The sequence below is a fragment of the Myotis nattereri genome (assembly GCF_964212035.1).
Source record: "Myotis nattereri genome assembly, chromosome: 12".
NCBI classification, from domain to species: Eukaryota; Metazoa; Chordata; class Mammalia; order Chiroptera; family Vespertilionidae; genus Myotis; species Myotis nattereri.
The window spans coordinates 82,435,776-82,459,099 of NC_138087.1; the positions used below are offsets into that span (position 1 = coordinate 82,435,776).

A 23,324-nucleotide genomic window follows, 5' to 3' on the forward strand; every position below is an offset into this window, starting at 1 on the left:
CCAACGAGCCTCCTCAGGGCCACGGCATCGCGGGCCCCGCGACATTCCACGGCCACGAGAGAGGCAGGTCACCGCGGCCACGCCGGACAGTTTAGATGGAAGAGACCAAAGTCTAGAAAAACAGAACCTGCCACAAGCAGCCCTGGGAGGAGGAGGAGATGGGATCGTCCTGTGTTAACACAGCAGCCACGTGGCTTCAGACTGGACAACTCAGACCCCGACGGCTTCGCGGTGACCTCTCCGGGTGTGAGGGCGAGCGCTCCCGCCGGCAGACGCCCAGGAAGAGGAGGGGGTGTCGAGGAGGGAAAGCTGACGTCCAGCATCAGGGACAAGACACAGAAATGCTGACGAAACTTCCGCGAGCAGATCGCGGGGCGGGGGCTAGAGGGGGAGCGGGAGTCGCAGCCCGGTTGGGGCTCAGTGGGTGGGGCATCGTCCTGGGCGCCGAAAGGTCGTCAGTTCCGTTCCCGGTCAGGGCATGTGCCCAGGTTGCGGGTTCGATCCCTGGTGAGGGTGCATACGGGAGGCAACCGATCGATGTTTTTCTCTCTCTGTCTCTTTCTCTTCCCTCCTCTTTCTAAAATCGGTAAACAAACAAAAAATAAAATCAATAAACATCCTCAGGTGAGGATTTCCAGAAAAGGTGGGAGTGAGCACATGAAAAGACGTTCCATCTATGTCAAGGGATTGAAATGGAAACAGCGATGGGACCCGCCCATGCGCCCCCAGAAAGGCCACGCCAGCCCCCGACGACCCGGGTCGCTGGGAGGACACGGAGCGCAGGGCCTCCCCTGCTGGGGTGCAGGGGTGCAGACGCTCTGGAAGGAAGGCAGCGGGATGGCTTCTCGCCGCTAAGCACCCTCCCCGTGCGACCAGCACCGGCGCTCCTCCGGGTTCACCCGAAGGCGCTGCCAGCTTCGTCCACACAGCCCGCTAGCGGGGCGCATGGGAGCTTTGCTCAAAGTCGCAGCACCTGGGAGCTACCAAGACGCCCTCGGAGCAGGTGATGGTGAGCATGGTCGATCCAGACGGGTTAGTCAGCACTGACGCCCCCCAGCCATGTCCAGGCCCCTTCCCACAGGCGCCGTGGGCCAAGGAGGAACCTCACACGCATGTGACTGAGCGAGAGCAGCCAATCGGGCGAGACTCCACAGTGTGATGCCAGCTCCGCCCTGGCCGCGGGACAGCTATGTGACGGGGGGACAGCCCAGGCCGCGGGACAGCCCAGGACACGGGACAGCCCAGGACACGGGACAGCGACGTGACGGGGGGACAGCCCAGGCCGCGGGACAGCCCACGACACAGGACAGCGACGTGACGGGGGGACAGCCCAGGACGCGGGACAGCGACGTGACGGGGGATGACCAGGTGGAGCACAGGGCTCAGGGCGGTGAAGCTGCTGTGACGATTCCCGTCGGGGCCCAGGCCCAGGTTGTGCGCTCGGTCCCAGTGGGGGCTGCGCAGGAGGCAGCCGATCCATGAGTCTCTCTCGTCGTCGATGTTTCTGTCTCTCCTCTCCCTTCCTCTCTGAAATCAATAAAATGCATTTATACTTCGGACGGCCTCCTGGCAGGGAGCACAGCCAGGGTGCGGGCGCGGGCCTCGCTGGCGCTGAAGAGCGAACGTGGGAACCGCAGCGGCTGGACTGGGACCCGCGGGGCCGGGCCCTGCGTCTGCAGTGAGCACACGGCTCAACGGGAGCCTCCTCGCCTAGGACCGGCTCCCTGACGGCCACGGGCAGTGCGGAGCTCAGAGCTGGAAGATGCACTTGAAGGGATCCTCCGAGACACCGTGCGGAAATCGGGGAGAAAAGGTGAAAAACAATGAAATTCTTTCAAGAAGGCCCAGCATCACGGGATGGGAATCCCAGGAAGACGGAAGGCGATCGGTCGGGAGGCGTGCACGGAGCTCAGCCAGCCCTTCCCAGCGGGAGGACGGGGCCCAACCTGAGGAGGAGCCGGAGCCCACGGCCTCCTGGGAGCAGCGCCGCCCACCTGGGGTCCCTCCAGCCCAGGCCCCTCGGCCTGTCGCCCTCACGGGACGGAGGACAAGGACAGCCTGGGACACGCACGTCTCCAGAAACACGCCCAGCCCGGCCCCATCGAGGGAAGCTTCTGGGATGTGCAGCCTGGAGGGGGGCAGGGACACATCCCTGCGGGGCCTGCGGTCCCCAGAGGGGCGCTCGGTCCCCAGGAAGCCACACCCCCCGACAGTGTCCACCCTCGGGGAGGAGACAGCTTCGCTGGGTGCTCGGTCATGATGCTGTGACCGCAGGGTCCGGCTGACCTGGGAGCTTGCAGGGCCTGTGTTGGGGGGGGGCTGTCCTTCCAGGCGAGACGTGCACACCAACACCCACCGCTGAGCCGTCGGGAGGTCCCAGTGCAGCCCTGTGACTGAGGCTCGGGGTCCGGCAGCTGAGCCGGGCTGAGCCGGCGGGTGCGGTGACCGCCGCCTTTCCTGTGAGCCCCGAGGAACTACCTGCCTTTAAGACGGCATCTGGGTGACTTTGATGGGAATGAACATCTTACAGGGTTGGGGTTTTTTTTATGATTTTTATTGATCTCAGAGAGGGAGGGAGAGGGAGAGAGAGATGGAAACATCAATGATGAGAGAGAATCATCGATCGGCTGCCTCCTACGCACCCCCCACTGGGGATCGAGCCCACAACCCAGGCCTGTGCCGACTGGGAATGGAACCCTGACCTCCTGGTTCAGAGGTGGACGCTCAACCGCTGAGCCACACCAGCCGGGCTGGACAGGTGTCCATTAGACAGAGAGCAGAGGGCAGGAGCCGTGTCTCTCCTGCAGGCGGTACCCGCAGGCGACCCCCCTGACGCTGGAGAAGCTGCGGCCCCGGGCGCTGACTCGGCAGGTGCTGCGCCTACAGAAGCGCTTCGGCATGGACCCAGGTGAGTGAGGCGCCCACCTGCGCTCAGGGACCCGGGGCTGCTGCCGCCTGTGGCTCAGGCCACCGAGGACCCACTGACCCAGCGTCACCTCCCGCCTCTGCCTGCTCCCCTCACCTGCCCTCCCCCGGGGCCTGGTCACGGAGCAGCAGGGGGTCTGTGAGCCCCTCTGCCCACCCAGGATCCTGGGAGGCGGGCCTGCCCTGCATCCCTCCCCCAGATCCCATCCCCCACTCCTGCCTCCTCCCCTGGGTGGTCACTGTGGTCACGGGCATTCTTCCTTCCATTCCCCTCGAAGCCAGAGTCTTCCTGAGGGAGTTTTGTGGATTCCCCTTATTTACTTGATTATGGGAATCCTGTTCAACTCCTTTCCTGGTCAGGCAGGGCTGTGGGTCTATCACGGACCCTCTGCACCTCAGGATGGCGTGGCCTCTCCCGTTTGGTCTGGGACATGGCGGGCGCCCTGGACTGAGCACTCCGTGTTAAACCAGCCTTGCGTTCCTGGGCAGCAGGCCGCTTGCCCGCTGTCCCTGTGCCGAGGGCGGTCCGGTCCGTGTTCACGTGGCCCCGGGGGCACCGGGCCGGGCTGTGTCCTGTGTGGAGGGCGGTCCGGTCCGTGTTCACGTGGCCCCGGGGGCACCGGGCCGGGCTGTGTCCTGTGTGGAGGGTGGTCCGTGTCCGTGTTCACGTGGCCCCGGGGGCACCGGGCCGGGCTGTGTCCTGTGTGGAGGGTGGTCCGTGTCCGTGTTCACTTGGCCCCGGGGGCACCGGGCCGGGCAGTGTCCTGTGTGGAGGGCGGTCTGTGTCCGTGTCCGTGTTCACGTGGCCCCGGGGGCACCGGGCCGGGCTGCGTCCTGTGTGGAGGGTGGTCCGGTCCGTGTTCACGTGGCCCCGGGGGTACCGGGCCGGGCTGCGTCCTGTGTGGAGGGTGGTCCGGTCCGGGTTCACGTGGCCCCGGGGGCACCGGGCCGGGCTGCGTCCTGTGTGGAGGGCGGTCCGGTCCGGGTTCACGTGGTCCCGGGGGCACTGGGCCGGGCTGTGTCCTGTGTGGAGGGCGGTCCGGTCCGTGTTCACGTGGCCCCAGGGGCACCGGGCCGGGCTGTGTCCTGTGTGGAGGGCAGTCCGTGTCCGTGTTCACGTGGCCCCGGGGGCACCGGGCCGGGCTGTGTCTGTGGCTGCGCGGACTCTGGAAGTGAGACGGACCCCAGCCCTCTTTCTGGGAGTACACGTGTCTGGGGTGGGAATTCTTTCTTCCTTCAAAGTTGGGTCGAAACGGCCTGGGGGCGGCTCCTTTCCTTAGAGTCGTGCGGGCGGCCCCGTCTCGGCCGTGGAGAGTGCGAGGATGTGCCTGCAGTCCCGCCTGGGCTGCGCCGCCTGCGTTCGCCCCACAGCCTTCACCATCACAGCGTCTGGAGGCCGGCGCGGGCCTTCTCTCTCCATTACCCGCTCCTGGCTTTGTCCCGGGTGTTGCTTGAGATGCGACGGCCCTATCGTGTCGTGCTGGCCTTAGCCGTGCGACGCGGTGACTCGCTGTGTCTGCGCTGTGAGATGGTACCACAGTGAGCTCAGCTACATGGGTGCAGGTTCTTCCCGTGTGGGAACGTGTACGTCTGTGTGGTGCCGGTTCTTCACACGTGGGAGCGTGTAACATCTGTGTGGTGCAGGTTCTTCGTGATGGGAGCGTGTAATGTCTGTGTGGTGCAGGTTCTTCCCATGTGGGAGCGTGTAACATCTGTGTGGTGCAGGTTCTTCACGTGTGGGAGCGTGTAACGTCTGTGTGGCACAGGTTCTTCCCATGTGGGAGCGTGTAACGTGTGTGGTGCAGGTTCTTCCTGATGGGACCGTGTAACGTCTGTGTGGTGCAGGTTCTTCCTGATGGGAGCGTGTAACGTCGGGGTGGTGCAGGTTCTTCCCATGTGGGAGCGTGTAACGTCTGTGTGGTGCAGGTTCTTCCTGATGGGAGCTTGTAACGTCTGGGTGGTGCAGGTTCTACCTGATGGGAGCGTGTAACATCGGGGTGGTGCAGGTTCTTCCCATGTGGGAGTGTGTAACATATGTGTGGTGCAGGTTCTTCCGGATGGGTGCGTGTAACGTCTGGGTGGTGCAGGTTCTTCCTGATGGGAGCGCGTAACGTCTGGGTGGTGCAGGTTCTTCCCATGTGGGAGCGTGTAACATCTGTGTGGTGCAGGTTCTTCCTGATGGGAGCGTGTAACGTCTGGGTGGTGCAGGTTCTTCCTGATGGGAGCGCGTAACGTCTGGGTGGTGCAGGTTCTTCCCATGTGGGAGTGTGTAACATCTGGGTGGTGCAGGTTCTTCCTGTGTAGGAGCATGTAATGTCTGTGTGGTGCAGGATCTTCCCATGTGGGAGCGTGTATGAGTGTGTGGTGCAGGTTCCTCCTATGTGGGAGCATGGATGTCTGTGTGGTGCAGGTTCTTCCTGATGGGAGCGTGTAACGTCTGAGTGGTGCAGGTTCTTCCTGATGGGAGCGTGTAACGTCTGTGTTTTGCAGGTTCTCCCTGATGGGAGTGCATAACATATGTGTGGTGCAGGTTCTTCCTGATAGGAGCGTGCAGCATCTGTGTGGTGCAGGTTCTTCCTGATGGGAGCGCGTAACATATGTGTGGTGAAGGTTCTTCCAGATGGGAGCGTGTAACATCTGTGTGGTGCAGGTTCTTCCTGATGGGAGCGTGTAATGTCTGGGCGGTGCAGGTTCTTCCTGATGGGAGCGTGTAATGTCTGTGTGGTGCAGGTTCTCCCTGCAGGGAGCGTGTAATGTCTGTGTGGTGCAGGTTCTTCCTGATAGGAGCGTGTAACGTCTGTGTGGTGCAGGTTCTCCCTGATGGGAGCGCGTAACATATGTGTGGTGCAGGTTCTTCCTGATGGGAGCGTGTAACGTCTGTGTGGTGCAGGTTCTCCCTGCAGGGAGCGTGTAATGTCTGTGTGGTGCCGGTTCTTCCTGATGGGAGCGCGTAACATATGTGTGGTGCAGGTTCTCCCTGATGGGAGCACGTAACATATGTGTGGTGCAGGTTCTTCCTGATGGGAGCGTGTAACGTCTGTGTGGTGCAGGTTCTTCCTGATGGGAGCGCGTAATGTTGGGTGGTGCAGGTTCTTCCTGATTGGAGCTCGTAACATATGTGTGGTGCAGGTTCTTCCTGATGGGAGCGTGTAACGTCTGTGTGGTGCAGGTTCTTCCTGATGGGAGCGTGTAACATCTGGGCGGTGCAGGTTCTTCCTGATGGGAGCGTGTAATGTCTGTGTGGTGCAGGTTCTTCCTGATGGGAACGTGTAATGTCTGTGTGGTGCAGGTTCTTCCTGATGGGAGCGCGTAACATCTGTGTGGTGCAGGTTCTTCCTGATGGGAGCATGTAACATCTGTGTGGTGCAGGTTCTTCCTGATGGGAGCGTGTAATGTCTGTGTGTTGCAGTTTCTTCCTGATGGGAGTGTGAAATGTCTGTGTGGTGCAGGTTCTTCCTGATGGGAGCGTGTAACGTCTGTGTGGTGCCGGTTCTTCCTGATGGGAGCGCGTAACATATGTGTGGTGCAGGTTCTCCCTGATGGGAGCACGTAACATATGTGTGGTGCAGGTTCTTCCTGATGGGAGCGTGTAACGTCTGTGTGGTGCAGGTTCTTCCTGATGGGAGCGCGTAATGTTGGGTGGTGCAGGTTCTTCCTGATTGGAGCTCGTAACATATGTGTGGTGCAGGTTCTTCCTGATGGGAGCGTGTAACGTCTGTGTGGTGCAGGTTCTTCCTGATGGGAGCGTGTAACATCTGGGCGGTGCAGGTTCTTCCTGATGGGAGCGTGTAATGTCTGTGTGGTGCAGGTTCTTCCTGATGGGAACGTGTAATGTCTGTGTGGTGCAGGTTCTTCCTGATGGGAGCGCGTAACATCTGTGTGGTGCAGGTTCTTCCTGATGGGAGCATGTAACATCTGTGTGGTGCAGGTTCTTCCTGATGGGAGCGTGTAATGTCTGTGTGGTGCAGTTTCTTCCTGATGGGAGTGTGAAATGTCTGTGTGGTGCAGGTTCTTCCTGATGGGAGCGTGTAACGTCTGTGTGGTGCAGGTTCTCCCTGATGGGAGCGCGTAACATCTGTGTGGTGCAGGTTCTTCCTGATGGGAGCGTGTAACGTCTGTGTGGTGCAGGTTCTCCCTGATGGGAGCGTGTAATGTCTGTGTGGTGCAGGTTCTTCCTTATGGGAGCATCTAATGTCTGTGTGGTGCCGGTTCTTCCTGATGGGAGCGCGTAACATATGTGTGGTGCAGGTTCTTCCTGATGGGAGCGCGTAACGTCTGTGTGGTGCAGGTTCTCCCTGATGGGAGTGCGTAACATATGTGTGGTGCAGGTTCTTCCTGATGGGAGCGTGTAACGTCTGTGTGGTGCAGGTTCTTCCTGATGGGAGCGCGTAATGTCTGGGTGGTGCAGGTTCTTCCTGATGGGAGCGTGTAATGTCTGTGTGGTGCAGGTTCTCCCTGCAGGGAGCGTGTAATGTCTGTGTGGTGCAGGTTCTTCCTGATGGGAGCGTGTAACGTCTGGGTGGTGCAGGTTCTTCCTGATGGGAGCGTGTAACGTCTGGGTGGTGCAGGTTATTCCTGATGGGAGCGTGTAACGTCTGGGTGGTGCAGGTTCTTCCTGAAGGGAGCGTGTAATGTCTGTGTGGTGCAGGTTCTTCCCATGTGGGAGTGTGTAACAGCTGGGTGGTGCAGGTTCTTCCTGATGGGAGCGTGTAACATTTGGGTGGTGCAGGTTCTTCCTGATGGGAGCGTGTAACGTCTGGGCGGTGCAGGTTCTTCCTGATGGGAGCGTGTAATGTCTGTGTGGTGCAGGTTCTCCCTGCAGGGAGCGTGTAATGTCTGTGTGGTGCAGGTTCTTCCTGATGGGACCGTGTAACGTCTGTGTGGTGCAGGTTCTTCCTGATGGGAGCGTGTAACGTCTGTGTGGTGCAGGTTCTTCCTGATGGGAGCGTGTAATGTCTGTGTGGTGCAGGTTCTCCCTGATGGGATCGCGTAACATCTGTGTGGTGCAGGTTCTTCCTGATGGGAGCGCGTAACGTCTGTGTGGTGCAGGTTCTTCCTGTGTGGGAGCGTGTAACGTCTGTGTGGTGCAGGTTCTTCTCATGTGGGAGCGTGTAACGTCTGTGTGGTGCAGGTTCTTCCTGATGGGAGCGCGTACCGTGTGGTGCAGATTCTTCCCGTATGGGAGCGTGTAATGTCTGTGTGGTACAGGTTCTTCCTGATGGGAGCGTGTAACATATGTGTGGTGCAGATTCGTCCCGTGTGGGAGTGTGTAATGTCTGTGTGGTGCAGGTTCTTCCCATGTGGGAGTGTGTAATGTCTGTGTGGTGCAGGTTCTTCCCATGTGGGAGTGTGTAACATCTGTGTGGTGCAGGTTCTTCCCATGTCGGAGCGTGTAACGTCTGTGTGGTGCAGGTTCTTCCTGATGGGAGCGCGTAACATGTGTGGTGCAGATTCTTCCCGTGTTGGAGCGTGTAACGTCTCTGTGGTGAACGTTCTTCCCATGTGGGAGTGTGTAATGTCTGTGTGGTGCAGGTTCTTCTCATGTGGGAGCGTGTAACGTCTGTGTGGTGCAGGTTCTTCCCATGTGGGAGCGTGTAACGTCTGTGTGGTGTAGGTTCTTCCTGATGGGAGCGTGTAATGTCTGGTTAGTGCAGGTTCTTCCCATGTGGGAGTGTGTAACAGCTGGGTGGTGCAGGTTCTTCCTGTGTAGGAGCATGCAATGTCTGTGTGGTGCAGGATCTTCCCATGTGGGAGCGTGTATGAGTGTGTGGTGCAGGTTCTTCCTGTGTGGGAGCATGTATGTCTGTGTGGTGCAGGTTCTTCCTGATGGGAGCGCGTAACATATGTGTGGTGCAGGTTCTTCCTGATGGTAGCGCGTAACATATGGGTGGTGCAGGTTCTTCCTGATGGGAGCGTGTAACGTCTGTGTGGTGCAGGTTCTTCCTGATGGGAGCGTGTAACGTCTGGGTGGTGCCGGTTCTTCCTGTGTGGGAGCGTGTAACGTCTGTGTAGTGCAGGTTCTTCCTGATGGGAGCGTGTAACGTCTGGGTGGTGCAGGTTCTTTCTGATGGGAGCGCATAACATGTGTGGTGCAGATTCTTCCCGTATGGGAGCATGTAATGTCTGTGTGGTGCAGGTTCTTCCCATGTGGGAGCGTGTATGAGTGTGTGGTGCAGGTTCTTCCTGTGTGGGAGCATGTAATGTCTGGGTGGTGCAGGTTCTTCCTGATGGGAGTGCGTAACATATGTGTGGTGCAGGTTCTTCCTGATGGGAGCGCGTAACATATGTGTGTTGCAGATTCTTCCCGTGTGGGAGTGTGTAATGTCTGTGTGGTGCTGGTTTTTCCCATGTGGGAGCGTGTAATGTCTGTGTGGTGCAGGTTCTTCCCATGTGGGAGCGTGTAACATCTGTGTGGTGCAGGTTCTTTCCATGTGGGAGCGCGTAACGTCTGGGTGGTGCCGGTTCTTCCTGTGTTGGAGCGTGTAACGTCTGTGTGATGCAGGTTCTTCCTGATGGGAGCTTGTAACGTCTGGGTGGTGCCGGTTCTTCCTGTGTGGGAGCGTGTAATGTCTGTGTGGTGCAGGTTCTTCTCATGTGGGAGCGTGTAACGTCTGTTTGGTACAGGTTCTTCCTGATGGGAGCGCGTAACATATGTGTGGTGCAGATTCGTCCCGTGTGGGAGTGTGTAATGTCTGTGTGGTGCAGGTTCTTCTCATGTGGGAGTGTGTAATGTCTGTGTGGTGCAGGTTCTTCCCATGTGGGAGCGTGTATGAGTGTGTGGTGCAGGTTCTTCCTGTGTGGGAGCATGTATGTCTGTGTGGTGCAGGTTCTTCCTGATGGTAGCGTGTAACATATGTGTGGTGCAGGTTCTTCCTGATGGTAGCGCGTAACATATGGGTGGTGCAGGTTCTTCCTGATGGGAGCGTGTAATGTCTGGGTGGTGCAGGTTCTTCCTGATGGGAGCGTGTAACGTCTGTGTGGTGCAGGTTCTTCCTGATGGGAGCGCGTAACATATGTGTGGTGCAGATTCTTCCCGAGTGGGAGTGTGTAATGTCTGTGTGGTGCTGGTTCTTCCCATGTGGGAGTGTGTAATGTCTGTGTGGTGCAGGTTCTTCCCATGTCGGAGCGTGTAACATCTGTGTGGTGCAGGTTCTTCCCATGTGGGAGCGTGTAACATCTGTGTGGTGCAGGTTCTTCCTGATGGGAGCGTGTAACGTCTGTGTTTTGCAGGTTCTTCCCATGTGCGAGCGTGTAACATCTGCGTGGTGCAGGTTCTTCCTGATGGGAGCGTGTAACGTCTGTGTGGTGCAGGTTCTTCCTGATGGGAGCGCGTAACGTCTGTGTGGTGCAGGTTCTTCCTGATGGGAGCTTGTAACGTCTGGGTGGTGCCGGTTCTTCCTGTGTGGGAGCGTGTAACGTCTGTGTGGTGCAGGTTCTTCTCATGTGGGAGCGTGTAACGTCTGTGTGGTACAGGTTCTTCCTGATGGGAGCGCGTAACATATGTGTGGTGCAGATTCGTCCCGTGTGGGAGTGTGTAATGTCTGTGTGGTGCAGGTTCTTCCCATGTGGGAGTGTGTAATGTCTGTGTGGTGCAGGTTCTTCCCATGTGGGAGCGTGTATGAGTGTGTGGTGCAGGTTCTTCCTGTGTGGGAGCATGTATGTCTGTGTGGTACAGGTTCTTCCTGATGGGAGCGCGTAACATATGTGTGGTGCAGGTTCTTCCTGATGGTAGCGCGTAACATATGGGTGGTGCAGGTTCTTCCTGATGGGAGCGTGTAATGTCTGGGTGGTGCAGGTTCTTCCTGATGGGAGCGTGTAACGTCTGTGTGGTGCAGGTTCTTCCTGATGGGAGCGCGTAACATATGTGTGGTGCAGATTCTTCCCGTGTGGGAGTGTGTAATGTCTGTGTGGTGCTGGTTCTTCCCATGTGGGAGTGTGTAATGTCTGTGTGGTGCAGGTTCTTCCCATGTCGGAGCGTGTAACATCTGTGTGGTGCAGGTTCTTCCCATGTGGGAGCGTGTAACATCTGTGTGGTGCAGGTTCTTCCTGATGGGAGCGTGTAATGTCTGTGTGGTGCAGGTTCTTCCCATGTGGGAGCGTGTAACATCTGTGTGGTGCAGGTTCTTTCCATGTGGGAGCGCGTAACATCTGGGTGGTGCCGGTTCTTCCTGTGTTGGAGCGTGTAACGTCTGTGTGTTGCAGGTTCTTCCTGATGGGAGCGTGTAATGTCTGTGTGGTGCCGGTTCTTCCTGATGGGAGCGTTTAACGTCTGTGTGGTGCAGGTTCTTCCCATGTGGGAGCATGTAACGTCTGTGTGGTGCAGGTTCTTCCCGTGTTGGAGCGTGTAACATCTGTGTGATGCAGGTTCTTCCCATGCGGGAGCGTGTAACGTCTGTGTGGTGCAGGGTCTTCCCATGTGGGAGCATGTAACGTCTGTGTGGTGCAGGTTCTTCCCATGTGGGAGCATGTAACGTCTGTGTGGTGCAGGTTCTTCCCGTGTGGGAGCGTGTAATGTCTGTGTGGTGCAGGCGTTGTTAACCTTGGCTACCCTCTGTGCCTCACCCCGGACGTCGTTTCTCTTTGAACTGGAATGTGGACCTTGTGACGTCCTCCATCCATTTCCCACCCCCAGCCACCCCTCCCGGCCTCCCCGCAGCCTCCCCTCCTCTGTGGGGCGGGCAGGGTCAGACTCCACTCGCAGTGCCGCACGGCCCGTGACCTCATGGCGGTAAAGGCAGGACTTCCTCCGTTTTGCTGTTTTTCTTCTCGAATGGCTGAGTGATGGTCCGTGTATGTGTGACCCACGTCTGCGCCCGTGGGCTGATGGGCACTTTGGTGGTTCCGTGCCTGGACCCTGGGTGCTGCCGTGAGCCGGGGGCGGGGGGTCTCTCCACGACCCGGTCTCACGTCCTCCGGGTGCGTGCCCAGGGCTGGGCTGCCCTCAGGGAGCTCTGGCTTTTCACGGAGGAGCCTCCGTGCTGTCCACCGCGCAGCTGACCGGCTCTCCCCCCAGCCACGGGCACGCGGCCCCTCCCCCCCGCGCGCCCGCACGTGCCTCCTGTCCTTCGTGCGGCCGTTCGGCGGGCGAGGCGAGGCCCGTGGCTCCCGCCGGCTGCGGGTGGGAGTGGCGTTGGCACCTTCGTGGCTGCTGCCCGTGGGTCCTCCTGGAGCCTCTGTTCGCGGCTCTGCCCCTCGTCCCCCCAGGCGGGGGGGGGAGGGGTGGTTTGGCTGCTTCTCCTCCGGTCGGTGGGTGGCCGTTCTCCGCAGGTGGCCGCTGGCTTTCTGGCTCGTTCCCTGCTGTGCGGAGGGTGTTCGTGTGAGGCCGGCCCCGTGTTGCGTTTTGCTTCTCTTGTCCGGCCTTTGGCTGTTTTGGTCCTGTCTCCGGAACGCCCGCCCCGCCCCCTGGACCCGGGGCTGAGCCCCCTTCCTTCCTCAGCGCGTCCGAAGGTCAGAGCTGCCTTTATTGTTGTTTGGCTCAAGGCAGTTCCCGCCGTGACTTCCTCCGTCGCCCACGGGCTGATTGGGAATGTGCTTTGGGGCCCCAGCAGCGTGACTCTTCCGTCACCTGCCGGGCGGGGCTTGCTCACCCCATGGTGGTCAGAGGCCAGGCTGTGCGTGACCTGAGTCCGCGGGCGGGTGGAAATGTGTCGTTACAAAGACATTTAACTTCTCATCTTTTTTAAATATATTTTTTTTATTGATTTCAGAGAGGAAGAGAGAGGGAGAGAGAGAAACATCAATGATGAGAGAGAATCACTCGTCGGCTGCCTCCTGCACGCCCCCCGCTGGGGTCGAGCCCACAACCCGGTCTGAGCCCCAAGCGGGAGTCGAATGGTGACCTCCTGGCTCCTAGGTCGACGCTCAGCCCCTGGCCCCGTGGCCGGGCTCCCTGCTCGTCTCTGAGAGCATCTCTCCTCTCTGGCTGCGTGATCCCCATCCTGGTGCTTACTCGCCGGCATCGCAGGGCTGTGAGCTCTGCCGGTTGGCATCGAGGCCCCCCAGGGCCTGACGAGCGGCCGATATGGGTGGAGGCAGCGGAGGCCAAGGCTGCAGAGGGGAGAGGGGGTGAGGCCGTGGGGAGGGGGGTGAGGCCGTGGGGATGGGGGTGAGGCCGTGGGGAGGGGGGTGAGGCCGAGGGGAGGGGGGTGAGGCCGTGGGAGCCGCAGACACGGCGCTGAGCCGCCCTCTCCTCTCCTGCAGCGTCGTGTCCCCACGCTGTGGGCCAGCAGCGCCTGGCGGCCCTGCGCTACCTGTGCTACAAGCGGTTTGTGGAGGTGCGTGTGTGTCGCAGGCCGGGCCCGGGCCTGGGGGGAGGGGCCGTGAGGCGCGTGCGGAGCAGCCGCTGGAACAGGCCCTTGGTGTCCCCGCAGGGCAGCCTGTCTCAGGAGGACTGGGCCGACTTCGTGCGGGTGAGTCAGTGGGAGGCCGGCCTGCGGGGGGCGCTCACTGTGCAGGCCAGGCCTGTGGTCCAGGCCCCGCAGGTGGGCAAGCAGGTGCCAAGGAAGGGCCCTCCCAGCAGCCTCTGCCCTTTAGGCCGTGCTGGAGGCAGGGCTGCCCCCTGACCTCGCGGTCATCTCAGCCACAGGGCCACCCCCTGACCCTGGGGTCATCACAGCCACAGGGCCGCCCCCTGACCCCGGCCGGGGTCATCTCAGCCACAGGGCCGCCCCCTGACCCCGGGGTCATCTCAGCCACAGGGCCGCCCCCTGACCCCGGCCGGGGTCATCTCAGCCACAGGGCTGAAGTGGCCTTGGAGGCGGGGGTCTGTGGGGACCGGTGCCGTGTGCATAGGGCCTGGTCATGGGGCTGGTCACCTCCCTCCCAGATGGGCAGACGCCATCTGGTGTCCTGAGTGGCATCCAGTGGGGGGCAGTGCTGAGCTGCCCTGGATGAGGGGGGCGGCGGGAGAGGGGGTGTGAGTCACTGGAGAGGAACGCGGACCCCAGGCAAGGCCCGGAAGGCAGTCCCCCGGGTGCCAGCCGGCCGCGGGGCAGCGGACATCCTGAAGAATGCGGAGGGTTTCCATGTATTGTCCGCGTGGGAACCTGCGGAAAGCGGAGCCCAGCCTGCTGGGGGCGGAGCCGTGCGGGACGGTGGGGGTGGCCCCGGGCGCTTCCGGGCTGAGCGGATGCTGGTGGGAAGCCCCTGCTCCCACGCGGGATGCGGTGTGGGGCGGCCGGGGGCTGGGAGCTGCCCACGGGGAGCGGGGAGGAGCGCGGCCCAACCACGGGCTGGTGGCAGGGCCCGTGGCTGAGAGGAGGTGCTGGCCGGTCCCGCGAGCATGGCAGCGAGAGGGGCCGGCGGAGGGTGGGCAGGGGACAGTCGACCGGCTGTGGGTGCAGCGGCCGCCGCGGCTCAGGACAGAGAGCCCTCCTGAGGCTGCGCCCGGCTGCAGGGTGAGGTCTGGGCTGGGCTTCGGGCGTCTGCACCCACCTCCCCGCCCACAGGGCAGGCGGTACAGCCCATCCTGCCTGTCCCCAGGGCCTGGTGGGGTCCAGCGAGTGGCTGCAGGGCCGGCTGCTGCGGCTGCTGACCTCTCGCAACGATGCGGCCACGGTGGCCCGGTGCGCGCTGGACCTGTCGCTGCCCGAGGAGTGGCTGCCGGCCACAGTGGCCACGGAGCTCTGCCGGCTCAGGCTCCAGGGCAGGTGAGCCCCCAGGCTGGGGGCCAGCAAGGGGGACGCGCCCTTGGGCCCCTGTCCCTGGGGTTTTATATGCCAGTGGTTTGGAAATCGGAAACAGGAAGCATGTGCGCACCCCTTCCCAGCAAGCAGACAAGCAGCGCACGGGAGACGGGGTCCCTCCTGGGGAGCCCCGCGTCAGGGCCGCACACCCCAGGAAGCTCTCACGCCCACAGAGGCCTGTGGGAGGAGGACGGAGGGCAGGCCCCTCCCAGCCAGGCCAGGACGGGGGGGGGGGGGGGGGGCGGACACCAGGTGCAGCGCTGCCTCCTCCCAGGACGGCCAAGGCGCCCCTCGAGGACACGGCGGGCCGTCACTACCAGCTGCCCATCGCCAGGGAGGACGTCCGCGTCCTGGCCTCATGGGAGGAGCTGGCCAGGCACGAGGCTGAGCTCCTGCAGGTGGGTCACCGGGGGCTGCCCCTCGAGGCTCTGTCCACACCTGCCTCGTCCTCACGCCCCACAGCAGGGCACCGCACCGGCCGGTTGACGGCTCGGCCCTGCTGTGCGGAGGGAGGGGCCGCCGCACACGCGGGGCTCACAGGGCGGCCAGGCCTCCCAACAGCCCCCCACCCCCACCCGGCTGCACCCGCTCAGGCCGCCTCTCTCTGCAGCCCGGCCAGGTGGTCGGCCTGGACCTGGAGTGGAGGCCTTCGTTCGGCGCCTGGGACCGACCCCCAGCGTCACTCATGCAGGTGGCCGTGGAGGGCCGCGTGTTCCTGCTGGACCTGCTCACGCTCACGCAGCCGGTGGATGGGCAGGCGTCCCGGGCCCTCTCTGGGCTGGTGTCCCGGCTGCTCTCAGACCCGTCCATCACCAAGCTGGGTAAGCGCAGTCTGCCCCCAGCTCCGGCCGCGCCCACCCCAGGGAGGGGGGCCGGTGCTGGGCGAGTTGGCCCCTGGCTTGGTGCCCATCACCCTCTGGGCCTGCCCACAGGCTATGGGATGGCAGGCGACCTGAAGAGGCTGGCGGCCTCCTGCCCCGCCCTGGCCCTCGCGCCTGAGCAGCTGCAGGGGGGCCTGGACCTGCTGCCGGTGCACGGGCAGGTGAGCGCGGGGCGGGCGGCCCACAGGCTTGGTCCATCCTCTCAGGCCCTCCCACCCCAGCCCTGCCCCGGACCACAGTGACCAGGGCCCAGTCGGCAGGTCCCCCGAGGGTGTCCCTGCCTGTGCCGGATTTCCCCGGAGCCAGCCCTGCCCCGGACCACAGTGACCAGGGCCCAGTCGGCAGGTGCCCCGAGGGTGTCCCTGCCTGTGCCCGGATTTCCCCGGAGCCAGCCCTGCTCTGGGCTCCTCTCAGGAGCCCTCAGCACAAACCCGGAGCTGACAGGTGGGCAGGGACCCCAGCCCCAGCCCCCGGTACAGCCAGCTTCTGCCACTCTCGTCCCTCCGTCCTCTCACTGACCACTGTGCGCTGGGCAGCGAGGGCGTGGGCCATGCCATCCTCCCCTGGGCGGCCTCACCAGGGCCCTGTCTTCGCAGATTCGGGAGGCTGATGTGCCTGCCCCGGGCGTGGACCAGGCTCAGGGGCCGCGGGGCCTCAGCCTCCTGGTGCAGCAGGTGCTGGGCAAGCCCCTGGACAAGTCGCAGCAGCTCTCCAACTGGGACCGGCGGCCCCTGGCCGAGGGGCAGCTTCTGTATGCCGGTACGTGCCCTGCCCGCCCTGCCCCATGCCCCCGCACCCCCTGGCGGGAGGCTAAGGCTGCCCCTGCCCCCAGCTGCCGATGCCTACTGCCTGCTGGAGGTGTACTGGGCGCTGTGCCGGGAGCCCGCCCGCTGCCACCTGGTGGGGGACCTGGCCAGGAGCCCGAGGCCTGGACACTGCGAGAGGCCGGGGGCTCCGGAGCCGCCCGCCCCACCCCAGCAGGTGACTGGAGACGGGGGTCCCTCCACCGGATTCTTGGGTCCTGGTGAGGGTGGAGGCCCGGGGTGGGGGGGCCCGGGGTGGGGGGCCTGGGTTCCTCCACCCGGAGAGCAGGAGCCCAGAGCGTGGGCAATTTCCTGGAGGGGTCCTAGCCTCTCCCGACACAGGCCTGGTGTCCCCGGCCCCCACGAGTTCCAGGGCTGCATCTGGCTGTGCTCTGCTCCCTGAACCCCACTTCAGGGCCCACGGGACCCCCAGGGACCGAGCAGGGTCCTCTCGGGATCTAGTGTGGGTGACTATCATTTTATCTGTTGTCTGCATCGAGCTCATTGCTCACGATTCTCTTTACAAATTTTTTTTTTTTTTTAAAGCGACCAGCCCAGCCTGTGTGGCTCAATGGTTGAGCATCAACCTATGAACCAGGAGGTCATGGTTTGATTCCCAGTCAGGGCACAGGCCCGGGTTGTGGACTTGATCCCCAGCAGGGGGCGTGCAGGAGGCAGCCAGTCCATGATTCTCTCTCATTGATGTTTCTCTCCCTCTCCCTTCCTCTCTGAAATCAACAAAATATATTTTTTAAAAAACCAACAAACCACCACACAGGCCTGGGGCCGCCCTCCCAGAGTCCCGGTGGCAGGCGGCTGCTGAGTGGGGCTGTGTTGCAGGTGCCGGCGGCTGCGGTCGAGGGCGCGGTCCCGGAGATCCCGGCCCGGGCCTTCCGCGTGGTGTGTGACAACATGCTGCAGGGGCTGGCGCGCAGCCTGCGCCTCCTGGGCGCCGACGTGCTGGCGCTGGGCAACAGCGAGGACCACCGCCGGGCGGCCGAGGTGGGTGGCAGGGCTCCACGCGGCCCTCAGTCCCGTGTCCCGTTTGCGGGGTCCCATGTCCCATCCCCCGGGCTCTGTTGGGCGCAGGGCTGTGTGTGGTGCTGCCGCGGCCGCTGCGTGGACGCCACCGGGCCAAGGGCACCGCGCCCCTGCAGCCCCAGCCGCAGCTGTGGCTGACCCTCTCCTGATCCCGTCTGTGGGCCAGCTTGACCCACGTCTCTCCGAACCCCGTCAGCCGTGCGTCTGCCGCCCGTGCCCGCGAGCAGCGGCCCCATTCCCACTGCGCCGCCTCGCTGCTCCCGTGAGCAGGTGGCGTCTTCCCCCCGGAACGTTCCAAGCGTTGGGAGCCCTCGCATCCCTCTCGCCTCCCAGGGGCGCGTCCCCATCGGACGCCAAGGGGCGGGCGGGCGTTTTGTATGAAAGGCCACGTGAGCTCCCTTTCGGTTCCTTCTGTGAGAGCTGGGGTCACGCTTACAAACGCAGCACCAGCTGGGGGCTCGGGAGGGCACTGCCCCGAGCCGGGAGCCTGCTGGCCAGGTGGCAGGAGGGCACCATGCAGTGACCGCTTCCCAGGCGTGGCCTGGAGAGGAGGCTGAGTGGCCACATGAGGACGGAAGGTCAGAGGACGCGGCGCCAAGGGCCAGGCCCTCTCCAAGGTCTTGGCAAAACGGAGCCTCAGCCACCCCCACAGGAGCCACAGTGAGGAGCGTCCCCATGTGGGCTCGGCGTCCCCGATGGGGACGGTCCCTGGCAGTGAGTCTGTTTACACGTGTTCATGGCTTCTGCTCCTCTGGGCGACTCCATGTGGCATAGAAGTTGGTGCCCAGCAGCTCCAAGCATGGTCCTCAGGCCAAGTCCTCCAAGTGCTTCTGAAATCAGGCCTCCGATCTGATGGGCCTCCAATCTGATGGCCTCCGATCTGATGGGCCTCCAGTCTGATGGCCTCCAATCTGATGGGCCTCCGATCTGATGGCCTCCAGTCTGATGGCCTCCGATCTGATGGGCCTCCAATCTGATGGCCTCCGATCTGATGGGCCTCCAGTCTGATGGCCTCCGATCTGATGGCCTCCAATCTGATGGCCTCCGATCTGATGGCCTCCAATCTGATGGGCCTCCAGTCTGATGGGCCTCCGATCTGATGGCCTCCGATCTGATGGGCCTCCAATCTGATGGGCCTCCAGTCTGATGGCCTCCAATCTGATGGCCTCCAATCTGATGGGCCTCCAATCTGATGGCCTCCAGTCTGATGGCCTCCAGTCTGATGGGCCTCCAGTCTGATGGGCCTCCAGTCTGATGGCCTCCGATCTGATGGCCTCCGATCTGATGGGCCTCCAGTCTGATGGCCTCCAGTCTGATGGGCCTCCAATCTGATGGGCCTCCGATCTGATGGCCTCCAATCTGATGGGCCTCCAGTCTGATGGCCTCCAATCTGATGGCCTCCGATCTGATGGCCTCCAGTCTGATGGGCCTCCAGTCTGATGGGCCTCCAGTCTGATGGCCTCCAATCTGATGGCCTCCAATCTGATGGCCTCCGATCTGATGGGCCTCCAATCTGATGGCCTCCGATCTGATGGCCTCCAATCTGATGGCCTCCAGTCTGATGGCCTCCGATCTGATGGCCTCCAATCTGATGGCCTCCAATCTGATGGCCTCCAGTCTGATGGGCCTCCAGTCTGATGGGCCTCCAATCTGATGGCCTCCGATCTGATGGGCCTCCAATCTGATGGCCTCCGATCTGATGGCCTCCGATCTGATGGGCCTCCAATCTGATGGGCCTCCAATCTGATGGCCTCCGATCTGATGGGCCTCCAGTCTGATGGCCTCCAGTCTGATGGCCTCCGATCTGATGGGCCTCCAGTCTGATGGGCCTCCAGTCTGATGGCCTCCAATCTGATGGCCTCCGATCTGATGGGCCTCCAGTCTGATGGCCTCCAGTCTGATGGGCCTCCAATCTGATGGGCCTCCGATCTGATGGCCTCCAATCTGATGGGCCTCCAGTCTGATGGCCTCCAATCTGATGGCCTCCGATCTGATGGCCTCCAGTCTGATGGGCCTCCAGTCTGATGGGCCTCCAGTCTGATGGCCTCCAATCTGATGGCCTCCAATCTGATGGCCTCCGATCTGATGGGCCTCCAATCTGATGGCCTCCGATCTGATGGCCTCCAATCTGATGGCCTCCAGTCTGATGGCCTCCGATCTGATGGCCTCCAATCTGATGGCCTCCAATCTGATGGCCTCCAGTCTGATGGGCCTCCAGTCTGATGGGCCTCCAATCTGATGGCCTCCGATCTGATGGGCCTCCAATCTGATGGCCTCCGATCTGATGGCCTCCGATCTGATGGGCCTCCAATCTGATGGGCCTCCAATCTGATGGCCTCCGATCTGATGGGCCTCCAGTCTGATGGCCTCCAGTCTGATGGGCCTCCAATCTGATGGGCCTCCAGTCTGATGGGCCTCCAGTCTGATGGGCCTCCAGTCTGATGGCCTCCGATCTGATGGGCCTCCAGTCTGATGGGCCTCCGATCTGATGGGCCTCCAGTCTGATGGCCTCCGATCTGATGGGCCTCCAGTCTGATGGGCCTCCGATCTGATGGGCCTCCAGTCTGATGGGCCTCCAGTCTGATGGCCTCCGATCTGATGGGCCTCCAGTCTGATGGCCTCCGATCTGATGGGCCTCCAGTCTGATGGGCCTCCAGTCTGATGGGCCTCCAGCGGAAAGAGGGCTCGAGGAGCGCAGGTGGACATGGCAGAAATGGGCCGTGCCCGGTGCCCGGGAGGGGGCGATGCTGGCCATCAGGCAGTCCCTGTTTAGAGGCCCCATCTCAGGAGCCTGTCCAGGCGGAACTTTCCTTTCCGTCACCTTGTCCCCAGGCCTCAGAGACGAGCGGGGCTTCCCCTCCTCTCCCTTCCTGCAGCCGAGGGCCGCGGAGCCTCCTTGCGATGCCGCCGACCTCCCGCAGGCGCTCCTTGTCCCCCCCGGCCCCGCAGTCACGCTACGACTGGGCCTTTCTCCAGGGGGTGTCAAAGGGGACAGGCCGGGCCTCTCCGAGGAGCCGGTGGCACCCGTGACGCCCGCAGAGCCCGCCTCGCGCCGGCAGCCTCAGGCCTGCCCGCCTCACGGGTCTTTTCCGTAACGAGCACGGGCGCTGCGGGTCCTTCTGTTGCATTTTGGTTTCTGTCTCGTTAACGTCTGTTCTTACCGTTATCGTTTCCTTCCTCTGCTTTTGGGGTTATTTCCGAGCGGAGTGCTCAGCTCTTTAATTCTCAGCCTTTTAAATTTTACGATGTAAACAGTCAAGACCATAAATGTATCTTGAAGTCCCGTGTTCAGCGCAGTCCATTTTTCCCAGTTCTGGTCGTGTCTGAGTGTCTGTTACAATCACGTGTCTGACTTAAGAGTTCTCAGAAGGTGTTTTTAATTCCAGAGCACGTGGGGTCGGGGGCCTTTCAGTTTTCCTTTTAAAACGGATTTCTGACCTGACTGGGCTGTGCTCACGGCTCCCAGGTGTGTGTGCAGCCTGCTCTGTGGCCCAGGGGGTGGCCCAGTCCATCAAGTCCCAGGTGGACTTCATTTCTTTGTTACTCTTCACCCAAGGATCTTTTTTCCATTGGTTTTTAGAGAGAGTGGAAGGGAGGGAGGAAGAGAGAGAGAGAGAAACATGGATGTGAGAGAGAGACATAGCACCCACCCCAGACCGGGGCCAGGGATGGAACCTGCAACCCAGGTACATGCCCTTGACTGGAATCGAACCCGGACCCTCCGGTGCACAGCCTGATGCTCTAACCCTGAGCCACACCGTCCAGGGCACAGGGCTGGCTCTTGTTTCCAGGCCTCTGCAGTAGACAGAGGGATGAAATACATACGTACATATGTGTGGCACATACGTACATACGTGTAACACACCAGGAGCTGGACTGAAGGCTTCCATTCAGATCTGGGGCTCGTTGCATAGTCGGTTTGGCTTTAACCCACATCTCCCCCTCGCAGTAGCATTCAGCACTGTCGCCGTCCCACACGGACACCCAGGTGACTGCAGCGTTGTCGCCAGCCGGGGATTCCCGAGGGCGCTCGCCTTGGTCTGTGCGTGGCCCAGGGCTGAGTGGCCAGTGCGCTGTCTCCCTGTCGCTGGGGCACCTCTCTCTCTGAGGCTCATTTCTTTCGCCTCCCCTGGATGTTTAGAGATTGCATTTTAAATTTAATTTTGTCTGCAGTCACGTAAAATCTTTGCATGATTCTGAGACCAAATCTACACAGAGGCAGCTCCCAGGCCTCGTGCTGCAGGGCCCACGGCTGCCCTGGTCCCGGGCAGAGGCACCTCGGGACAGCAGCCGCCGGTCCTGGGCAGGTGCCCTCACCAGGTGGTCTTGCCTCCTGCACAGGTGGCCAGGCAGGAGGGCAGGATCATCCTGACGTCGGGGCTGCCATACCACACGGTGAGGACCCCCTGCGGGCCCCACCCCTTGCGCCCCCCACAGCTCTGCTGTGGGCCCCGGCCCTCTGGCATCCTGGTGGGCTGAGGGGAAGCTCGGGGGCCCAGGGCTGGGGGGCCGGGGGCAGGGCGGCCGGGGCGGTTCTGGGCTCAGCGCCGATCTCTCCGCAGCTCCGGTCCCAGGTCGGGGCTGGGCGCTGTCTCTGGGTGGACTGCAGCCTCAAGGCCCCGCAGCAGGCCAAGGCCGTGCTCAGACACTTCAACGTGCGCGTCACCCTCGCAGACGTCTTCAGCCGCTGCCAGGTGAGTCGCGCCCTGGCCGGCCTCGGGCCGGGAGTCCTGCCAGGGGGCTGGACACCAAGGCCACCTGCCTTGGCGCTTCTGCTCACCTGAGCTGTCGCCACTGCGTCGTTTTCTCCTCTTCTGCCCCCCCGACCCCCACACCCCACGCCAGGTGGGTACGGGCTGCGGGCAAGGGAGCTGCTCCGATGCGATGATGTCTGTCAGACCTGGATTGCCCTGCGCCGGGCGGCCTCGAGGGCCTCGGGGGGAGGGAAGGAAGCCTGGAAGTCCTCTCTGGCTGGGTCCACCCGACATCCGGAGGCGGGTGAGGAAATCCCAGGTGGGGCTGGATCCTGGGTCGAGACCCGAAAGGGGTCGGGCCGGGCGCCCTGTGCTGACTCACCCACCCTGCGCCCGGGCCTCTGAGCGCTGAGCCCCTGCCCGCCTGGGGGTTGTCTGGCTGAGGGGGTGCAGCCTTTCAGCTGGTCCTGCGGGCTGGGCCAGGCCTCCTGGCGCAGAACATTCTGGAATCCAGGCCCCCATGAGGAGAGGCCCGCCGCGCCCGCCTCGGGCTGGTTACGGCAGCAGCCCCTCCGGCCGCCCCTCCGAGTGTGAGGAAGGAAGGAAGGGGAGGCCTGTGGCAGGCGGGCCCTGCCCTGCCGGGGCCACGGGGCCACAGGCAGCGGAGCCACTCCGGCCTCCCCTGCGGCCAGGGGACAGGAACCCTGTCGCTGCCTCGCTGCCTCCGTGTGCAGCAGAGGGGGGTGGTGCTGTCAAGGCCCCAGGGCCTCCCAGAAGCGGGGAGGCGCGTTAATGAGCTTCAGAGAAAACAGGAAGTTGGGGAGCTGGGAGGAAGTCCCCTCTGGCTCCCTGGGAAGCGTGAGCTGGGGAGCAACCTGATGTCCATCAGCTGGAGGACAGGCCTGGAGGGGCCGTCAGGAGGCTGTACCCTCCGCCCCTGGGAGGCAGAGCTCCCCCTGGTGGCCCCGCAGTGGCTGTGGGGCAGGCAGTGCTCGGCAGAAGTGGACGGATTCGGAGTGTCTGGCCACAGGGCAGGAGGGGAGGGCGTGCAGCTGTGTGCAGCTGTGGTGGGCGCCGCAGGGCAGAGGGTCAGTAGGGTTGACGGGTGCGGCCAGGTTCCCAGGTTTCAGGCTGAGCCCTGGGGCTGGTGGGGAGGGGGGTGGGGACACGAGAAGGGGGTTGGGCTGCCTCAGCCCCCAACTCGCTGCCCAGCGGGGGCCCTGCCACCATCCCGTTTGCACGTGGTCACTGGTGAGGAGGTGGGGACAGTGCAGCTGCCCTGACTCGCATGAGAGG

At 62.6% G+C, this 23,324-nt stretch overlaps 1 protein-coding gene across 3 annotated transcripts in view; it reads left to right on the forward strand.

Annotated features, from left to right (window-relative positions):
* Positions 1-23,324, forward strand: part of EXD3 (exonuclease 3'-5' domain containing 3) — a 49,637-nt gene that overhangs the window by 15,028 nt on the left and 11,285 nt on the right. For all 3 annotated transcript variants that reach the window (XM_081103478.1, XM_081103479.1, XM_081103480.1), the window contains 12 exons: positions 2,808-2,908; positions 13,126-13,199; positions 13,296-13,334; positions 14,407-14,573; positions 14,884-15,007; positions 15,220-15,430; positions 15,542-15,651; positions 16,087-16,249; positions 16,323-16,471; positions 17,134-17,295; positions 21,676-21,729; positions 21,897-22,028. In XM_081103478.1, coding sequence (XP_080959604.1) covers positions 2,808-2,908; positions 13,126-13,199; positions 13,296-13,334; positions 14,407-14,573; positions 14,884-15,007; positions 15,220-15,430; positions 15,542-15,651; positions 16,087-16,249; positions 16,323-16,471; positions 17,134-17,295; positions 21,676-21,729; positions 21,897-22,028 — 1,486 coding nt within the window. The remainder of the gene's footprint in view (positions 1-2,807; positions 2,909-13,125; positions 13,200-13,295; positions 13,335-14,406; positions 14,574-14,883; positions 15,008-15,219; positions 15,431-15,541; positions 15,652-16,086; positions 16,250-16,322; positions 16,472-17,133; positions 17,296-21,675; positions 21,730-21,896; positions 22,029-23,324) is intronic.